General features: G+C 39.2%; 1 protein-coding gene across 2 annotated transcripts; it reads right to left on the bottom strand.

Moving 5' to 3' along the window:
- Positions 1–165: 165 nt before the first annotated feature.
- Positions 166–17,944, bottom strand: xpo5 (exportin 5). 2 transcript variants are annotated; one of them, XM_077582118.1, is made up of 33 exons: positions 17,736–17,944; positions 17,172–17,293; positions 17,018–17,090; positions 16,789–16,926; positions 16,202–16,384; positions 16,084–16,110; positions 15,429–15,614; positions 15,263–15,339; positions 15,155–15,187; positions 14,817–14,907; positions 13,197–13,280; positions 12,529–12,654; positions 12,363–12,453; positions 12,163–12,273; positions 10,991–11,103; positions 10,755–10,910; positions 9,251–9,292; positions 9,087–9,176; positions 8,418–8,617; positions 8,214–8,316; positions 7,936–8,117; positions 7,764–7,864; positions 7,553–7,649; positions 7,351–7,486; positions 6,612–6,710; positions 6,476–6,522; positions 6,243–6,352; positions 5,975–6,034; positions 4,706–4,800; positions 4,519–4,626; positions 4,259–4,396; positions 3,397–3,561; positions 166–1,448 (listed from the first exon to the last, which is right to left on the bottom strand). In XM_077582118.1, exons 1-33 carry the CDS (start codon positions 17,835–17,837, stop codon positions 1,299–1,301), a joined length of 3,636 nt encoding a protein of 1,211 aa, XP_077438244.1. In that variant the 5' UTR covers positions 17,838–17,944; the 3' UTR covers positions 166–1,298. The 2 variants fall into 2 exon arrangements, 1 of the variants encoding a protein (XP_077438244.1); XR_013296206.1 differs by having other exon boundaries at positions 1,251–1,448; positions 2,541–3,561.
- Between the last annotated feature and the right edge of the window lie 447 nt (positions 17,945–18,391).

The raw sequence follows: 18,391 nt of genomic DNA, 5'->3' as shown, positions 1-18,391 counted from the left end.
TCAATTAAATACTTCTATTAAGCCAAATTGTATATAAAAGTTTAAACATGTAACCAAGTATGAAAAATATTTGTAAATGTTGAAAAAAGTACATATGTTGTGAAATATAAATGATTAAAAGTTATTTTAAGTCATTTTTAAATTGAGTTCATTTTCAGCACAGGAAAAAAGACAATTTTCTTTTTATTCAAAAGCAAACTATCAACCACACTAAACTTTTACAAAGGCTTTTCCCCTTTGTTTTTACAGATCTTTTTAGTGTTACAAGCAGGACAGAGATTGACATGAATGTTCCAAGGATTTGAGTCACTCACCTTTTTTGGTTCATGCTTACAAAAATGGGAAAACTAAAAAAAAAAAAAATCCCAAATGCTAATAAACATAATGAAAAGAAAATAATCATTTTTTTTCTTTTTTCTTTTACAGCTCATTAAAAACAGAGCACATCAAATTAAAATAATACCTAAAATCAATTCCTTGGAGGTAATAGGAATGTATCATTGCATTTTTTTTAAACTATTAACTCATGAACATGTTTGTTATAATGTGGCCTTGTTTAAACATGGTTTGGCACATACTGTAATGAAAAAAACATAACATAAAATAGTACTTGGGGGAGCTGATTAGAATTGACAAATACCAAGTACTTTACATTATATACAATACAAAAAAGCTTATTTTACTATTAAACAAACATCATATGAAATGATCTACATGAGGTACCAAATAACAGATGATCCAAAAGTATTAATCAATCCAGTAAAATTCTATTGTTAAAAAAAGAAAGTGAGTGCCTCCTTTGTTTAAATACAACACACTGTAATAACAATTTTGATGCAAAACATAACGTGAGCACTTCTGAGCTGATTAGTGTGAATGAGGGGAAAATATTACTCCTCATTAAAATAAGCTTGTTTTGCAGTTTGAAAAAAAAAAATGCTGTGTAGTAATAACGATAGTAATAAGTGGTCGACGCGACATTGACAAGAGATTGTTATCCTAAAAGCATAATAGTCTAAGTTATTTTTAACTTATTATCACAATATCAATAAAAAATAAATGTGATTGCTGAAATAAATTTTCTTTGTGTATGTATAGATTTTCAGTCATTCGGGTTATTGTAATCCGCAAACTCGAGTAACCTGAACCCTTCTTGCTAGCAGAATCATTTCTTGTTTTCCGAAAAGGTTAAAAAAAATGGTGTAGGCAATTAGACTTTGGAATTAACAATATATTGGTTGCAGCACACCTCGAGTCCCAAAAGAGTTTGCTAGAGAAGCTGTGGCCCACTCCTCCTCCTACAAAGAGTTTTTCTCCGGATCGAAAAGAGCCGTAAGACCGGTCGTTTCGTCGCTGCTCAGCACATCCTTGTCTGGCTTCACCTTCTTGTAGAGAGACGGAAGATTCCGGATGTGGACTTCTTTCCTAAACTGCTGGCACAGAGCTTTCTGTTGGCGAGAGAAAAGAGAGAAGTCTATTAAACGTGCATTCCCGCCCCCCTCCCTCTCTCACTTTCTCAGGGAAATTGATGCATTCTGCAGAGCAGCGTTTTCTCAAACTAGGGGTTGGGACCAAAAATGTGTTTCAAGTTAATTAACTCATTCACTGCCAAAGATGTTTAAATTTGTCAACTGGACTCCGACCGTTTACTGCCACTGACATACTGTAAATATTCACCAAGTATGTTTAACAATAGGTAGGCATGAAAGAGGGTAAAATTCAAACTTCGACACTGTAATGAAAAAGCCCCCTGTAGATGGTGGCGTTGCATTACAGGTTTTGAGTAGAAAAAGATTAGGGGGTGAATCTCTGCTTGTCACGAAGATTAGGAGGGAGAGAAATGCCTACAGGTTGAATTGAACAAGTTTAGAAAGAGGAACACTATGTACAAAAAAGAAGCCTCTGACGTTCAATTCGAGCCTACATCGCTCACGCTGTACATCTGTAAATAAATTATTATTTTGCCATCAAAATCTCCCAGTCTTGTTTTAACTTTTGTATCGTTTGAGATGTTAAATTCACTGTCATGTTTGACATGTTTCTTCACAAGAAGTTAGTTTTCTCCACCTTTTGCTGTTCTTCTGCACTTTACTAAAGAAAGGAAAAAGCTAGAAAATCTTTTTTGCCGAAAGAAGAAAAGGGAAAAAGAAAAGAAAAAGAGTCTAGTTTTCTTTTGGAAGGCTCCGTTCTTATCTTGTCACAGAGCAAAATATTTTGTGGCTCTGGAAAGATCCGTTAAAACGCTCTATAACAGCTGGCAATATGGGAGAATGCTTTAGAAAGGGTTCACAGTGAATGAGTTAGTTAATGGCAGTACAGTATTCTGGCATGATCGCGTTGTGTGGTAGCACTGAGGCAACACCGCCACCTAAAGATTGATTCTCACATTGAAACTCTTGTTAAAAAAAAAAAAAAAAAGCTGCGCCTTAAGTTAAGTTTCTATTTTAGAAACAAGTTGTGTTTTTCTTTCCATGCAAGGAAGACACTTGTGGCTGCAACATTTCTTCCTGTGCTTGATTATGGAGACCTTTTATACTCACATGCCCCGGCCAAAGCTCTACATAAGTTGTCTGACTCTTGTTTTTCATGCCTCCCTGCGCTTCATAACAAACTATGGTCCACAAACTCATCACTGTGAACTGTATTCCCGGGTTGGATGGCCTGCTTTGGACACTCGTCGGCTGACACAGATTTATTTACAAGGGACTCATAGGGTTACTCCGTCCATTCTTGAAAGTGTATCTTCAGCGGAAGTCTGATGGACCTTACGCTCAGACAGAGAAAGGAGAGATGGCTTTTCAGTATCAAGCACCTTAAGATTGGAACTCTTAAAAAAAAAAAGACACTTCAACTTCCAGATCTCACAACTTTGTCTCAGTTTGATGCCATTTTAAAGGACCTGGAAATGAAGTGATTAACTCTTTGACTGCCAAAAACGTTAAATAACGTTTAGTAAAATCCTATGGAGGAGTGCCAAAGACGTTAAAAGACGTTTTTTTTTTCAAAACAGAGGTGAAACTAACCATTTTCTATTGTTGATTACTGAAAAACGGAATAAGGTAGAAACAAACTTTTTTTTCTGATGAAAGATGAGAGTCCAATCTTTCATTTGGTAGTATGTGTGTTTCCATAGTCCAAACACATAATTTTCTGTGGACCTTGAAAGATCAGTCAAAAATGCTTAAATCTGCTGGCACCCACGGCATCCCTTTTCTGAAAACGTCTGGCAGTCAAAGAGTTAACCTGTTGCTGTTTTTAATTTACTGTTTTAACTGTACGTAATGATGTGTTGTGTTGCGCCTCTTAGCCAGGACTCCCTTGAAAAAGAGATCTGCGGATCTCAATGGGATTTTCCTGGTTTAAAAAAAAAAAAAAAAAGACCGGATATGACATTACCCCAACGGTCCCAGCGATGAGCTTCCTGAATTTTTCTCTCCTCTTCTTCTCGCCGACCTTCTGCGTGTTGGGCTCCAGCAGCCTGCGATCGTACATGTCCAGAGACTCCATATCGATGTTGGGGATCTGGTTCATCACCGCCCGCAGCTCAATGTAGCGAGGGCGCTGAGGAAGGACAGGAACGAGTTACGCGGATATTCTTTGTTGTACTGGACATGGTGGACCAAAAGTAGGTACCCTGTATACACTTTTTAAAAGAAGGGAAAAGGAAGCAAGGAAAGACTGACAATGAAAGTAGGAAGGAAGAAACAAAGAAAGAAAAGAAAGTAGGAAGGAAGGAAGAGGGATGAAAGGGCAAAGGAAGAAAAGAGGGAGGGAGGGCGGATGGATGGACGGTAGGAAAGAAGGAGGAAAGGAAGGAAAGAATGGAGGGAGGCAGGACAAGAGAAGAACCGATGAGGAAAGGAATAAGGGAGAGATGGATCTAATGAAAAGAATGGGGGAAATGATGCGTGGAAAAAAGGAAATAAGGAAGAAAAGAAGGTAGGGATGAAGGAATGACATAACATAAACATACCGAAGTGAAGTGAATGCTAAGGAGGAAGGTTTGAGAGAAGATAGCAAAGTCGGATCAAGAAAAGGAGGATGGAAGAGAAAAAGAACCAAGGAAGGAAAGAAGGAAGCCAGGTAGCATTGCTAGAAGGAAAATCAAGGAAAGAGGGTGACAAAATGATGTGAGATGAATGGTAGGAACGATGAATGAATGTAAGGAATGAAAACAAGGCTATATTAAAAGAAACAAAAGCACAGAACTCCTTGAACACCGTACTATTTTTCCGCCCACGGAGTGTGTTGGCCTTACCAGGTTGTCATAGATTTGCATGGCCAGCTGAGAGAGGCTGGCATTGCAGACCTCGTGTTGCCCGTGCGTCTGGAGAGCCTTGAGGACGCTGACAAAGAACCAAGAGACTGCCTCTGGAAGAAGGTTGAATCCCACCACCTGGACAAGAACCAAACCAAATTGAACAAAGACACTTGTCGTCGCCTACCAGCAACATCCACTCCATGGAAAGAGTCATATCAATCTAATTGTGTGTGGCAACAATTCAAAGGTTGTCCTGCCTGCCGCAGAAGAGTCCAGCAGATGATGGAAGCCGCGCGGTGGCAGTAAGTGGCGTCCCTCCATGACAGCGAGGTGAAGGAAAAGGACAACAGGGTCATGTAGATGTCCTGTGTAAAGAAGAAAAATACAAGTGAAAAACATTTGGAGCGTTCTCGTGTGTGATAACAAGGGTCTGACCGTTCTGACCTCATCCTTCATCAGGCTTTTCCCCAGCTCGGTGAGCTCTTCTGTGGGCGGGGCAGCGGACGACGCCTGTGTTGCATCCATCATCACGTCGTCTTCTGCACATTTTAAAGAAGCGCCCTTAGAATTGATTCATTTATCTATTTGTGTGCACACAAATACGAAAGACCAAAATAATAAGGATTTTTTTGCAATAGATGTACTGCATTTTTCTCGAACGTATTACTGTATATTTTATTCATAATTAGGGCTTCACCGATAGATTTTTGGGGCAGATGCAGAGTACAATGTGAGGCAGACTAAAACTCTTATAACCAATTAATCAGCCTTTAATTTAAAAAAAAAAAATATATATATATATATATATATATATATATATATATATATTATATTATATATATATATATATATATATATATATATATATATATATATATTATATATATACACACACACACACACACAATGACTAAAAGATATTTTAAACATTCTAACTATAAACATACGAACTGGCAAAACGTTTTGATGGTTTTACAATGCTTTGACCTTTAGTCTGTTTAACTTTACAACAGCAATTTTTTTTTTTGGGGGGGGGGGGGGGTCATTATCTTTGTCTTATTATTGCGGTGTGTTAATGTGATTTTAACTCTTTGACTGCCAAAAACGTTAAATAACGTTTAGTAAAATCCTATGGAGGAGTGCCAAAGACGTTAAAAGACGTTTGTTTCAAAACAGAGGTGAAACTAACCATTTTCTATTGTTGATTACTGAAAAACGGAATAAGGTAGAAACAAACTTTTTTTCTGATGAGAGATGAGAGTCTAATCTTTCATTTGGTAGTATGTGTGTTTCCATAGTACAAACACATAAATTTCTGTGGACCTTGAAAGATCAGTCAAAAGATCAGTCAAAATGCTTAAATCGGCTGGCACCCACGGCATCCCTTTTCTGAAAACGTCTGGCAGTCAAAGAGTTAAAAAGAGCTAATATCAGCTGACCAATTAATTTGTCAAGCGATTTGACGATTTACCGTGGTTTTAAGAAAAAAATCAAGGTTTCAATAACTGCTAATATTGAGAAAAAAAATGAAAGCGAATGTGTTGAGTATTTTTTAAAAGGACATTTTAGAGCTGTAATTTGAATACCGTGATACCGCAATATTTTTGCTCACTGTTATCACACCGTCAGAATCTAATATCGGCCCATGCCTACTGTCAAGCCACATTTATAATGGTGTATCAATATTTTCATTATGCCAGATATGATTCTCACCTTCTATTTCCTCCTTATTGGCAGCAGGTTCGGCCACTTTTCGTGAAATGCAGCTTACAGCTGAAAATGACAAACATTACAAAATCATCACAAAAACCAACAACAACAACAACAACACAAAACAACAGAACACACACACATATAAGTGAGTAAAAACAAACCATACACTGACCCACATCCACTCACCCCATTGCCAATCATGCTCCTCCCCATTTTTTAGAATGTAAAACAAAACAAAAAAATGGAGGCGGGGAGTAGAAAAACATACTGATGAAATCCAGCATGTCCCTGGTGAGAAGGCGCACCAGCTGCTCCTGCAGCATCTCCTCTGTCACCTGACTCTCCTGACACACTACCTCCTCCTCTTCCTCCTCACCACTGACAAAAAACAACAACCCAGTTTTTTTTTGTTCACACGTTTGACAGAATACATATCCTGACATCCAGAATAGGAACATTTAAACCCACTGAGGTATAAAATAATATCCCGTGCAGACTTACTTGACAGAAGCTCTCTGGATAATGACTTGCCACTTCATGTTCAAACGCTACATGAACGTATAAAAAGAGAGGGCAGGAGAGTGAGCAACTGGCTTGACAGGCGCTTCATAACGGACTTTATAGTAGAGTATAAAACCTGCAGCATGTAGGTGAAGAGCGGGCCGAGCAGGGGGCACAGGAGACTGTCGTTGTATTCTGCGGGACACGACAGCACCAACTGCCTTAGAAACAAGCGTTTACAGCGGTTAAGGAAATGTCACTTTAGATCCTTGTCAGAAACACATTCGACAAAAAAAAAAAAATACACATTAAAGTACATATTACGTAAGCCTGTACATTCCACTGTGATCCATTGAAAAAAAAGCTGCTCTGAGAGTAAAAGGGTTCAAGACTTAAAAAAAATTGTCGTCTGTGAACTCAAAGTTATGTAACTTTGGTTATATTGTTGCGTGCATGTTAGATGCATGGTGTTAAGCTTTAGGATCTTCCATTTCAAGTGCCATCTTGTGGCATCTATGTGTAATTACAAACCCATTTTGGGAGGGGTTACAATTATTTGCAGATTTTTGCTATTTGCAGCAGGGCGCACAGTCCCTTATTCCTCTGCGAAAAAGCATTCATTTTTTTCTTTTTTATTATTATCATATTGTTAAATTGCCACCCCTCGTAGAGTGTTTGCATGTTTGGTTTATTCAAGACAAAATTGTCCTAAGATATGACTCTGAATGTTTTTTTTTTCTTCTATATGTGCCCTTCTGTCGGTGGGCAACCAGACCAGACCTAATGAGGATAAGCACTATAGAAAAAGAATGAGCATTACTAAACTGTGCAGGCATATGAAAAGGAACCATCAAACAAAAGCAAAAGAGGATATGAATGACAGGGCGAAGTCTGTAGTCCGGCACGTGATCGAGGGAGAAGAAAGTCGAGGCGGATATTTCTTCGGCCAGCCTATCGATCTTGTGGAAATCCTGCTGCAGGGAAAGCCCTCCGTTTCCCAGGATTTGGAAACTGCAGAAGAGGTAACATGGGGATACGAATATAGGAAGTGACACTCAAAAGTGGGGTTTCACTTACCAGTTGTCGTACAGCTGGCTGAAAAAGAACTGCATTCGTTCCAAATTAGTTTTAAAGGAAGGCGTGTCATCCGAATCCTGAATAGGATGAGCCAGACCTGGAGAACATAAGGTTAGAATTATGCTGTGTCACGTCCACCAAACAGTGTAAATCCACCATAAGATGACGTTGTCCTGGCTGCTTCAGGGGAAAATTAGCAAAAAAGGCTCACCGAGAACCAGATTCCTCTCTCCGTCCATCAGCTCGTGCGCTCTGGTAAAGGTCTCACTCAGGCGAGCTCTGTTCTCCGGCGCAAACAAACAATTTTGAGTTCTGTGGGGGAGGGATGGAAGAAAAACGTGAAAATCCTTCATTCAGCTGCTTGGTGAATCTCCAGCACGTACTTGACAAGAGCCAGAAGGTTGGGCAGGAAGGCTAAAAACTGGGCGGCGCAGGGGTTTCTGTAGACGGGAGTGCCTGACGCCGAGTGGCCTACGAAGAAACCTCCGGCCTTGGCGGCCTCTGGGTCCGCAGGCCAGCGCGCCCGCTTCACCACGGCCAGCATGGCGTTCAAACAGAAGCCCAGCTGGGAGAAGATTGGAAAGAAAACATTAGCAAATGCGGCTCTTGGTTGACTTAGTCCTCTGGTAAATGCGATTTAATAAGATATGTTATTGCTTACCCTCCCCCTGTTGGTACCGGCAGCTTCCGCCTCTTGGTGCTGCTCGTTGACTACTTGATCGGCTCCAATGAAGGATAGGAACACGGCGGGATTGGAAAGCACTCTGGCAGGCGAAGCAGGGCCAACATTCAATGAACAAAAAGTTGCAACAGAGCTAAAAAAAGAATGCAAATACTTCAAAAGCGGAAGAGACTCAAAACTCACTGCTTCGTCGTGTCTGAGGTCCAGTCGGCCATCACGGAGGCCAGCAGCTCATCTATGAACACCTTCTGCTTCTCAAAGTCCTTGAACTCGTTACTGATGAGCACCAGAGACTCTATCAGGGCACACTTCTGCATAAATGTGAGCGTGGCGTCGCTGGAGAACATCTTCTTCACCTGGTTGTAAAACATGTCGAAACAAGGCTGCGACAAGAGGAGAAAAATAAATGGCTTACAAAGTACCACCTAAAAAAATACTCTCGAAGTGACCAACATTAAAATTTAGTAGGAAAGAATTAAAACATCACTTCTTCCACATTTTGCTATGTTAAAGCCTTAACATCAATAAATTACAGTATTGTAGAAATGTATTCAAGTGGTTAAAAAAAAAAAAAGTAGTAAAACTCCTATTACACAGATTCATAAAATATTTTTCCAAAAGCCAGTTCCTGCCTATTTTCTACATAAAAAAAAAAAAACTTGATTTCTCGAGAATGTACATTTTCTAAAGTAAAATCTTAAAAAATTTTACAAAATGAAACAGATCCAGTGTGTGGAGAGAATCTTCATAAAACATACAAGTTTCACTTTTTGAATCAAAATCAAACTACAGACCCCCCCCCACAATATATACTCGTACACATACTTCAAAACTTTGATTCAATTCAATTACCAAAATCAACTGTGGATAATCTCGGCAAATCTTGATGATGGCGGAGCAGGCGTGTCTCCTCACGTTGTTTACAGCTCGGGTGCGTGGTACCTGGTTTATTAGTAGATTTGTTCAGTATTTAATCTACATGTTGTGGAAAAGCAGTGAATACTATTGTGTCCTACCTTAATTTCTTGAACAGACCCAAACGAAACAGTCTCAAAAAGCTGCAAAGCCAAAACAGATAGGGGAATGAATGTTGCCATTTTGCAAAACGATCAGAATATTCCCACAATAAATACTGAAAGTTTTACATTTCAAAGCAGAATTGGCCCTGCAGCACTGAAGCTTGTGAAGAGAGCTGAATTTAAGTGCAGAGTCTACATTTTCTGTTGATTTCTCCGTATACCATCTCTCAGAAAGAACCCATGTTGTGCATCATGTGTTATTAGTCACACTTTAACGATTAAATATTTGCTTAACAAATATTCAAAGCTTGATTCAAATTTGTGATGTGATGGGTGGGGTTTAGGCCAATTAACCAAAAGAACCCTGCTGTTTTTCGAGGCTGCCGCTTTCTGATTTCTTCTGAATCTTTCGTCTGGTCGGCCCAGCGGTGCTTCCCGCGCCTGCTGCGCGGCAGTACAAAAAGCCAAATTGTCGAGTCTGCAAATGATCCTGTTACCACCAGCTTAGTGGAAGTGGGGGAACATCATCAAGGTCCTCATTGTCTCTGCAGCCTTCTGACATTCGCTATACTGGAAATTGGTTTATAAATCTACGAATGGGAAGAGAAACAGCTTGGCCACCTTGTGAAGCAATGCAGCTAGGTCGTAGTGATCGGACAGGCACATCCGTCTAAATTATCGTGGAGCCCTGCGGAGAGCAACTGACGGGTTTCATCATCAATCATGATGGGGACCTCGCAGAGGTACACACTAATCACCAGGGGAATTTTACGGAATTTAGTATGATAAAGAAGTCGGAATTGAGCAAAAATAAAGTCAGAATTTTGTGGGTAATGAATGAGAATACAATATGTGAAATGAGCCGAAATACAGTAAGAAAAAATTGTATGTGAATTACCAGAATTAAGCTATAATATTGAAAGCTAAATCAGAATATTTTGAGAAATAAATTGCAATCACGTGATTAATACAGGGATGTGATTTGACCAAAGTGAAATTATCTGAAAATTTAGCCGGGGGTCTGGGGGCCGCTAGCACTTTCAATGCACTCACATGACAAAGAAATAGACAAAACAACAGCATAAATTTTCAATGTATATTGAACTATCCCATATAAAATGGCAGTTTTAGTCAACTCAAAATCAGTCACATTCAAAAACATTGGACTGCCTTTGCTTTTAAAAACTATCACTGAGAATATCATCATATCTAACTAATGTGATTACTAAGTTAACACATAAATAATGTTGAAGAGTTCAAATTTCATGAACAAATAATTGTATCATGACCAAATGAAAAGTAACTCATATTAGAGCATACCACAAATGTCTTTGTTATAGCAGAAGATGTTATCTGTCGGAGTCATGTGCATACACAATGAACTACTAAAAAAAAATAAAAAAAATGAATTTTTTTGGGGGGGATAAAAAAAGCGGAATTCCGCGAATTAGCGGAAAAATCACATCCCTGAACGACAGCACATTCAATACCCTTGACTGACCTTGCAAAGGACCCGAGGCAGGAACTGCAGTCTGTATTTGACAAAGGGGAAAAGAGTGGACACGTTGGTGAGCACGCATGACACTATGTGAGGATCTTGGGTGTCAAAGCGCAGCACAGCCTGCAGCAACTCCATGCTCCCGTCCACGGGCAATTTCTGCAAAGTCACATTCAAAAGTATTGAGCTTATATTGAGCCATCAACTGCCATGTTAGGTTTATAAGCTGCGTCCGTTACCTCCTCCTCGAGACTCTTCAAGACCTGTGGCACCACGCACTCCATGAAGACTGTTACGGCATCCCACTCATGCACTGGCGTGGAGAAGAGAGAGTTCAGCCCCATGCCCCGAGCTGGAGAAAGTGTGAGAGAAGCAAGTATCACATTATACACTTACAGTGCCGCATAGCTCAAATGATCTTAACCTACTGAAATGAAAGGAATTTGCTTCAAGTCCCCCATAAAACACAAACAAAAAAATTTTGTAACGTGTTTAATTGGGGGAAAAAAAGGATACTGCATAGGATTGGTAGAATGTAAACAATGACACACTTGGTGCATCATGATTCCTGCATTCACTGTGCAACTCCCTGTGGTGCAATTTATTTACAGAATATTGAGTTATATTGCTATAAAAACATGAAACCTACCAAAAGAAAGATTAGAGTCTCTTCTTTCATCAGGATTTTTTTTATTCTATCCATTTCCATTTTCAGCAACTACCATTACAATATAGCTAAGTTTCATCATTATTCACAAATATGTTTAGAACTGTGGGTAAATTGGCTTTTTTCAAAATGGCCCTGGTTGATCTCTTCAGCTCTGCTGCCATCTGCTGGCCGTTTTTGTAATAACTACCATTTCTTAAACCGTTCTTTGCAGTTGAGAGGCTGCATCAAAGCCTTCTGTATGCTCTAGCATAAAAAACATACTGTAAATACGTCTTTGGGACACATTTAAAATAGAACGTATTTATACGTTTTTGGGAGCAAATAAGTTAAATAATTATTAACTTGGATGAATTTTTAAGTAAAGTAAGTCCTTTTACAAGAAAAAAGTAACTTTGCAAGAATCAAGTCATAATACAAAGTACAGAAACAAGTCAAAACTTTAGGATATTTATTTCTTGTAACACTACACTTTAATTTTTTTGTAGTGTTATTTTCTTCCCCCACAAAATTAAGACTTTTTAGAATTCCAGGTAATAAAGACAGCTAAAAAACTATTGAGGACTGATTACCATTTTCTTTTGAAAAATAAAATGAAAATACAAATCTCGTATCCAACCAACCTTTTTTTGCAATTGTGTGAAACACACAACTTGGGTTCAACTTCAGTCAACAATCCTGCACTTTTAATGATTTAAGCACTCCGATTAAAGAGTGAATGGAGCAGTCTGCAAAAGTACGTACCTGTAGCATTGCCAAGCTGGTATTGCAGCGACATGGCGGCCATCTGAAAAGCCTCCAAGGGAACAAGGCGACAAGCGCATCGCACGTCCTCTCCCAGGTGCGCCCGGAACGCTAAGAGGGAGAGCGACACATATCCAAAATATTCCATGACATTTACAGAGGGATACAATTCCTCATATTTCAACAGAAGAAACGCTTACAATTAAAGAAAGCGTTGAAGTCCTCGTCACTGTCAAAGTCCACACGCGAGTATTGACCACTAGGGTGATCGTTTTTGCTGGGAAAACCCGTCTGGACAGAAAAAACAAAACATGAATGAACATCCGCGTTGGTTCCAAAGCACTGCGACAATGACAACACGCTGACCTTGACGAAGTTGCTTATGGAAGATCTGAGGAACTTGATGGCCATTTCTACGACAATGGGCTCCTGGGAGAGAGTCTCGTGTTTGAAGACGGACGCCCACGTAGGCTGAGTGGACCACCTCAGAAACTGTGGGGCAAAAGACACATTGAATTCAATCAATTTCTTTCTATAAAAGGTTTCTACACAAAAGGTCTAATCATCAATTTCATTAAAACAATAAACTATAGATAATACCATTAATACCATGGTGGTACCATTTTGTTCATTCGCAGTGGGCTCACTCGCCTGGCTCAAACACTTTTTCTTTTAGGTATTTGTTTACTATTTTCTTTCATTGTTCGTTAACATTTTCTTTCTCTAAAAACCATTGTCACCACCTGCTCCGGAACCTTACTCACTCTTTTAAGACGACATCTATGAAAACCCCAAAATTTAAACCTTTTTTTTTTGTGTCTGCGAAATCCACAAAATCATCTGACACATTTTCAATATGATGAATTTAAGGAATGACTTCAAACTGTTTCTGCTACAAGACCACAATGGCAGTTACAAATATTTAGCGCAATGCCTGTCAGATAACTTTTCATGATGACAAAATAGAGACACAGATGTCCCCAAATTTTATCTGCAAGGTAGAATGTAAGAATTTGCTGTTCATTTCTTCTTACCAGGCTGGAATGTGTCGTGAAAGCCAACAACGCTTCCAAGTACTTGCTGAGGTTCGCAGGAACATCTACTTTGACATCAGAACCCTGTGGAGACATTTTACGTATCATTTATTCATTTCATTTATGTGGGGACCGTTTGGAAATTTAAAAGCTTTGATTCCACCGAGCTCTGAAGTCGGGTTCATTTGGTACAGTACACAGTATCTTTTACATTAAGTACCAAAAATGTCGGACCTCAAAAAGGTAATTGTGATCTATATCACCGAGCCTGCAAACTTTAATTTCAAGTGGCAACTTTGGCAAGTTTTATAATCATTCACTTAGCTTAAACCACTGATTTTCAGCTTACATGTAATTGCATTCTGTTTTTTTTCTCTTCCAAGAACAGTAGTGAGGTGTACCGAGTTCCCACATGGAACGTACAATATTGAGTAAGCATCAAGCAATGTTACTCACTTGTGCTTTAGTTACTAGCTATTCTAAACAAATATTTGTACAATGCAGTTTCGCCTTTGGCTAGTAGACAATTGGATAACTACCAATATGCCTTTGGTGGTGCATCAAACATTTAAAACTGCCATCTAAAAATGTTACATACGTTACTAGTATTTTCAGATTATTTTTTAAACAACAAAAAAAAAAGCTTTATTCTCAACTGCAAATAGGTCACGACTTTGCTTTGTGACAACCACTGGCCTAAACAATTACAAATAGAGAGCGGGTGCGTTTTCCCGCCTTTTTTTTTTCTCCCCATGTCGCTGCTCTGTAACACGGCACTGACATGGAATGTGTGGTCTGAAGTAGAAGTAGCATTCACCATATTGTTTAATTTTAGGTAATGATTGGCATTATCTCAACTTCAACTGAAATGGGGAAAAGACAGAGGAGCACAGCTTTCCTGGTATGTAGCCAACCAAAGTGGTGAGCTTACAGTTTACAGCTCTATACTGTAATCAGGGATGTGATTTGACCAAAGTGAAATTATCTGAAAATTTAGCCGGGGGTCTGGGGGCCGCTGGCACCCAGCTAGGTCCAGGGCAGTGCCCTGGTGGGGGGGACAAGGGGCCCGGAGCTCATGGGTTTTCCGTGTTTTTAAGTACTTTCAATGCACTCACATGACAAAGAAATAGACAAAACAACAGCATAAATTTTCAATGTATATTGAACTATCCCATATAAAATGGCAGTTTTAGTCAACTCAAAATCAGTCACATTCAAAAACATTGGACTGCCTTTGCTTTTAAAAACTATCACTGAGAATATCATCATATCTAACTAATGTGATTACTAAGTTAACACATAAATAATGTTGAAGAGTTCAAATTTCATGAACAAATAATTGTATCATGACCAAATGAAAAGTAACTCATATTAGAGCATACCACAAATGTATTTGTTATAGCAGAAGATGTTATCTGTCGGAGTCATGTGCATACACAATGAACTACAAAAAAATAAATAAATAAAAATAAAAAAAAAACGTTTTTTTTTGGGGAGGGGGATAAAAAAAAGCGGAATTCCGCGAATTAGCGGAAAAATCACATCCCTGTGCAATGCAGTGAACAGAACTAAAGTGCATGGTGCAAACAAATACACATTAAAAAGGACTTTCATACATACCACCAGTGAGGTGAGCTGACTTCCCAGTGCACACAGCACCTGACACAGCCTCTTGAGGAACACGTAGCGCCGCTCCACCACCACAACTGGTCTACAATACATTAACACAGTCACCGTCTACGTAATATTAGAAACATCACAGGAACCTTTTTGGGTTGTGGCCCTGCCAGAACCTGCTATGGCCCTGTACTATATATTCATGATATAATACAATAAGTTTCAATGATTTATTTATTTAATTTTTAGCATTTTCATACTGTAAAAGAAAATTTTTGTGTAGTGGACCCGGGCAACTGTTAATGTAGAACCCTACATCCACATCTGTACCATCTACTTACTGTGTTTCAGAGGAGGTCGGACCGTCGGCTGACCTGGAAGGAGACACACCAGGTTGAAACAACCACTAAATACTAAAAGCGCACAATGAGAATCACAAGTACACTCACTGGGCTGCAGAAAGAATATAATTAATGGCGACGTCCTCAAACAGCAGCATGAACGGCTTCCTCTCCTCCAGTTTGCCCTGTGGAACAACAACAACAACACACATTTCTAAGCTGTAACAAAAATTCCATAATAATGATACCCAATATCTCTCCTGGCAAGTCGAACCTTGCGGCTAATGGCGATGAGAAGGCACTCGGCCGCTTCCAGCTGCAGCTCAGGCTCGCTCAGCAGTAGACACAAGCTCTCCAGCAGACGGCAGTTCCCAGACGTGATGTACACCAGAGACACCCAGTCGATGTAGCCGGCCAGTGTGCTCAGGGTCGCCACGGCCACTTTGCAGTGAGCCCTGGCCTGACATAACACACAACGGGCTTTTTTTTTGGTAAAGTTTGTCAAACGACGATTTTGATTGAAAAGCCATTCTACACCGTTTGTAAAGTCAGCATTTTTCCTTGTCGCAACATAAACATCAAAAATTACATTTTGCATTTCATCACACAACATAACATTTATAAGTCAGCTAGCTTTATGCTAACACAAAATGCAAACGGTCATAGATAGGCTTAAAAAAACTAGCATGTTTCATAGTTATAATCAAACAGACAATAAAATACAAACAACAGTGACACATACAGAAAATGTTACTCACGGGTATGTAAAGATCTAGAAAAAAAAATGGAAATGACTAATATTTCTAAAATATATTTTTATTGGTGATTTTGGGGGATGCTGGAACAGATAATGGAACTTTCAGTCATTTCAATGGGGGGAAAAAATATTTGAGATATACAAGTTGAAAACATGGAAAAGAATCACTCACCTTCATTTCATGTTCTGGCGACCCTTTCTAAATAAAACAGACCAGATTGATATTTTGGTCACGTTATTGCAGCTTTTCCAAGTTTAAAGATCTTATCTTTTCAACATCTTATTTTTACCAGTTTCCGGTACCCCTCGATGTTTAGGTGCAGAATGGCCATCAGGAAGCTGAAGATATTCTCCATGTTCTGCGAGAGCGTCTGCTGGATGTCTCGGCGCCGCTGCTGATGCAATGTCTGGAAGGTGATCACATCTTCCGCCAGCCGCAGCAGGATCAGCATCACCAGCTCTGTCTGGGCTTCCTATGTGAATGGTGTCAGTTTCATGAATAAAGTATAAACTTTGAATACTGATTTTTTTAATTTGACTTTTTTGTAACTTGTATTACAAAAGAGGAACCACCCCCATGTGTGAGTTTACATAAGATGCCAGTATACCTCACAAGAGTCAAGTTCAGCATACATCTCGTCACTAACTTTCCAAGTTACAATGTAACTACTTTTAAAATGACAGTTAAAGGGTTCCTACAGCTCAAAGTTGTATTCAATACTTTTTAATTCCATTTCAAATTGAATTCAAGACCAAGTTCACAATGTTCCCAACATCTCTCATGGGTTCAAAGACATTCAATACCTAAGTGTTTCGCCGCCACCTTGTGGCATCAATGTCCCCTGCTATCAGGGGAGGTTCACTGAATTGTACACACCCCTTCGCTCGAGAGTGTCTCCATCTCCTTGAGCATATTCGGCCAATTCTGCGGCCATTCCCTCTTGATCATTTCGACCACCACTCGTGAGAGGACATCTTTGATGTAGCTTTCCTCCTCCAGGATCGGATGTGTACCCTGAGTGCAAACAGGAGTCAAATCAAAACCTAGCCATTACAGTTATTTAAAAAAAACAAAAAAAAAAACAACACCAACACATCATACTCACTTTTGACAAGAGCTGCATGGTGCAGTCTTTGACCTGGACTTTCTCTTGTTGTTGCATATCGTTCCATCGGAACCTGCGAGGGGAAAAGATGCTTATTGCAAATGTTCATTTTCATAATTTTTTTAAAGCCCTTAAAGTTAATTGTGAGACTCACTTGATGACGTGTTCAAAAATTTGCAAGCCAAAGTGCCTGATTACAGCTGGCTGGGATTTGTCTGCTAGATGTAAGGCGCATGGGACACACAGTAGGCTTTTCTCTTTAAACTCTTCGAAAAACTGTCAAAAAGACAACACATGTCATGTCATCCCACGTTCCCAACATTTGTTAAGATAAAGTAACCACATATAAGTATAACCTTATAACTGAATGGCTAAAACTTAACAACTAACATTAGATTGATTATTTCACTTATTCATTGCATCCATCCACCCAGTTTACATAAATATATTGGTCCTTTATCATAGTCCACGTGACGCTGGCGTTTGAATGAACGTAATGGAACGATGTTAGCAATATAGCTAACTTTCAAAACATCTAGCAACCAACTGCCAGTACGTATAGCAGAAAAGCCACTTTAACAACATTAATGATTCAGGACTAATGTTGAGAAAGTGTTTGACTTCAGAACAACACTACAGTTTTTTTTTAAAATAACTCATTCAACTAAGTGACGCGTTTAGCTACCGGCTAGTAGCAACGAGCTAGCAACGATGCTACCTTTAGGGCCTCCAGCCGGTATATCTGACTCGATTCCGCATCCATGGTCACGTTCACAGCCTTGATAAGCTGATCACACGTGGCGGTTACATTCTCATCCATGGTCCACGTAGAACCGGGCTAATGTTTACAAGGAGACGAGCCGTAAACCACCTGCTCCACCGTCTGAGGCGACGTCCACACAAACCCAACGTGCGGAAAATGTGACACTGAATACTTTTTGAACCTTTCGCTTGCTGTAGAAGGACATTTATGGGAGATGTAGTTTTTATTGAAAACTCCAGTCTCAACTGCGGAAAATAGCAGTTGTAAAGTACATACAATGTGGGTCACCAAATATTGTATTCGTGTCATTATAAAATACCCAAAATGGCTGTTTGTAAATTGGCAATTGCATAAATCAACCTGATAGCAAAGGTGAGAAAATATTTAGCTGGTGCTGGTATCCCAAAATTGAAAAAACGATTACATTAATATTTATGCGTTTTAAAATGTGTACATGTTTTTGTGTGAATCAATTTGTTTTCAAAGGAAACCAAACTTGTGAGTCTATTTCTGGTATTATAGTATATATTAATATTCAGAAAAAACTGAAACAATAATTATTTTATAAAACAGGGGGAAATTATTCAGAAAACAGAAAAAAAATATTCAGA

This window comes from Vanacampus margaritifer, chromosome 12, assembly GCF_051991255.1.
Source record: "Vanacampus margaritifer isolate UIUO_Vmar chromosome 12, RoL_Vmar_1.0, whole genome shotgun sequence".
NCBI lineage: Eukaryota > Metazoa > Chordata > Actinopteri > Syngnathiformes > Syngnathidae > Vanacampus > Vanacampus margaritifer.
The sequence above is the reverse complement of the archived record's forward strand: the minus strand, read 5'-3'. Positions and strand labels throughout refer to the sequence as shown.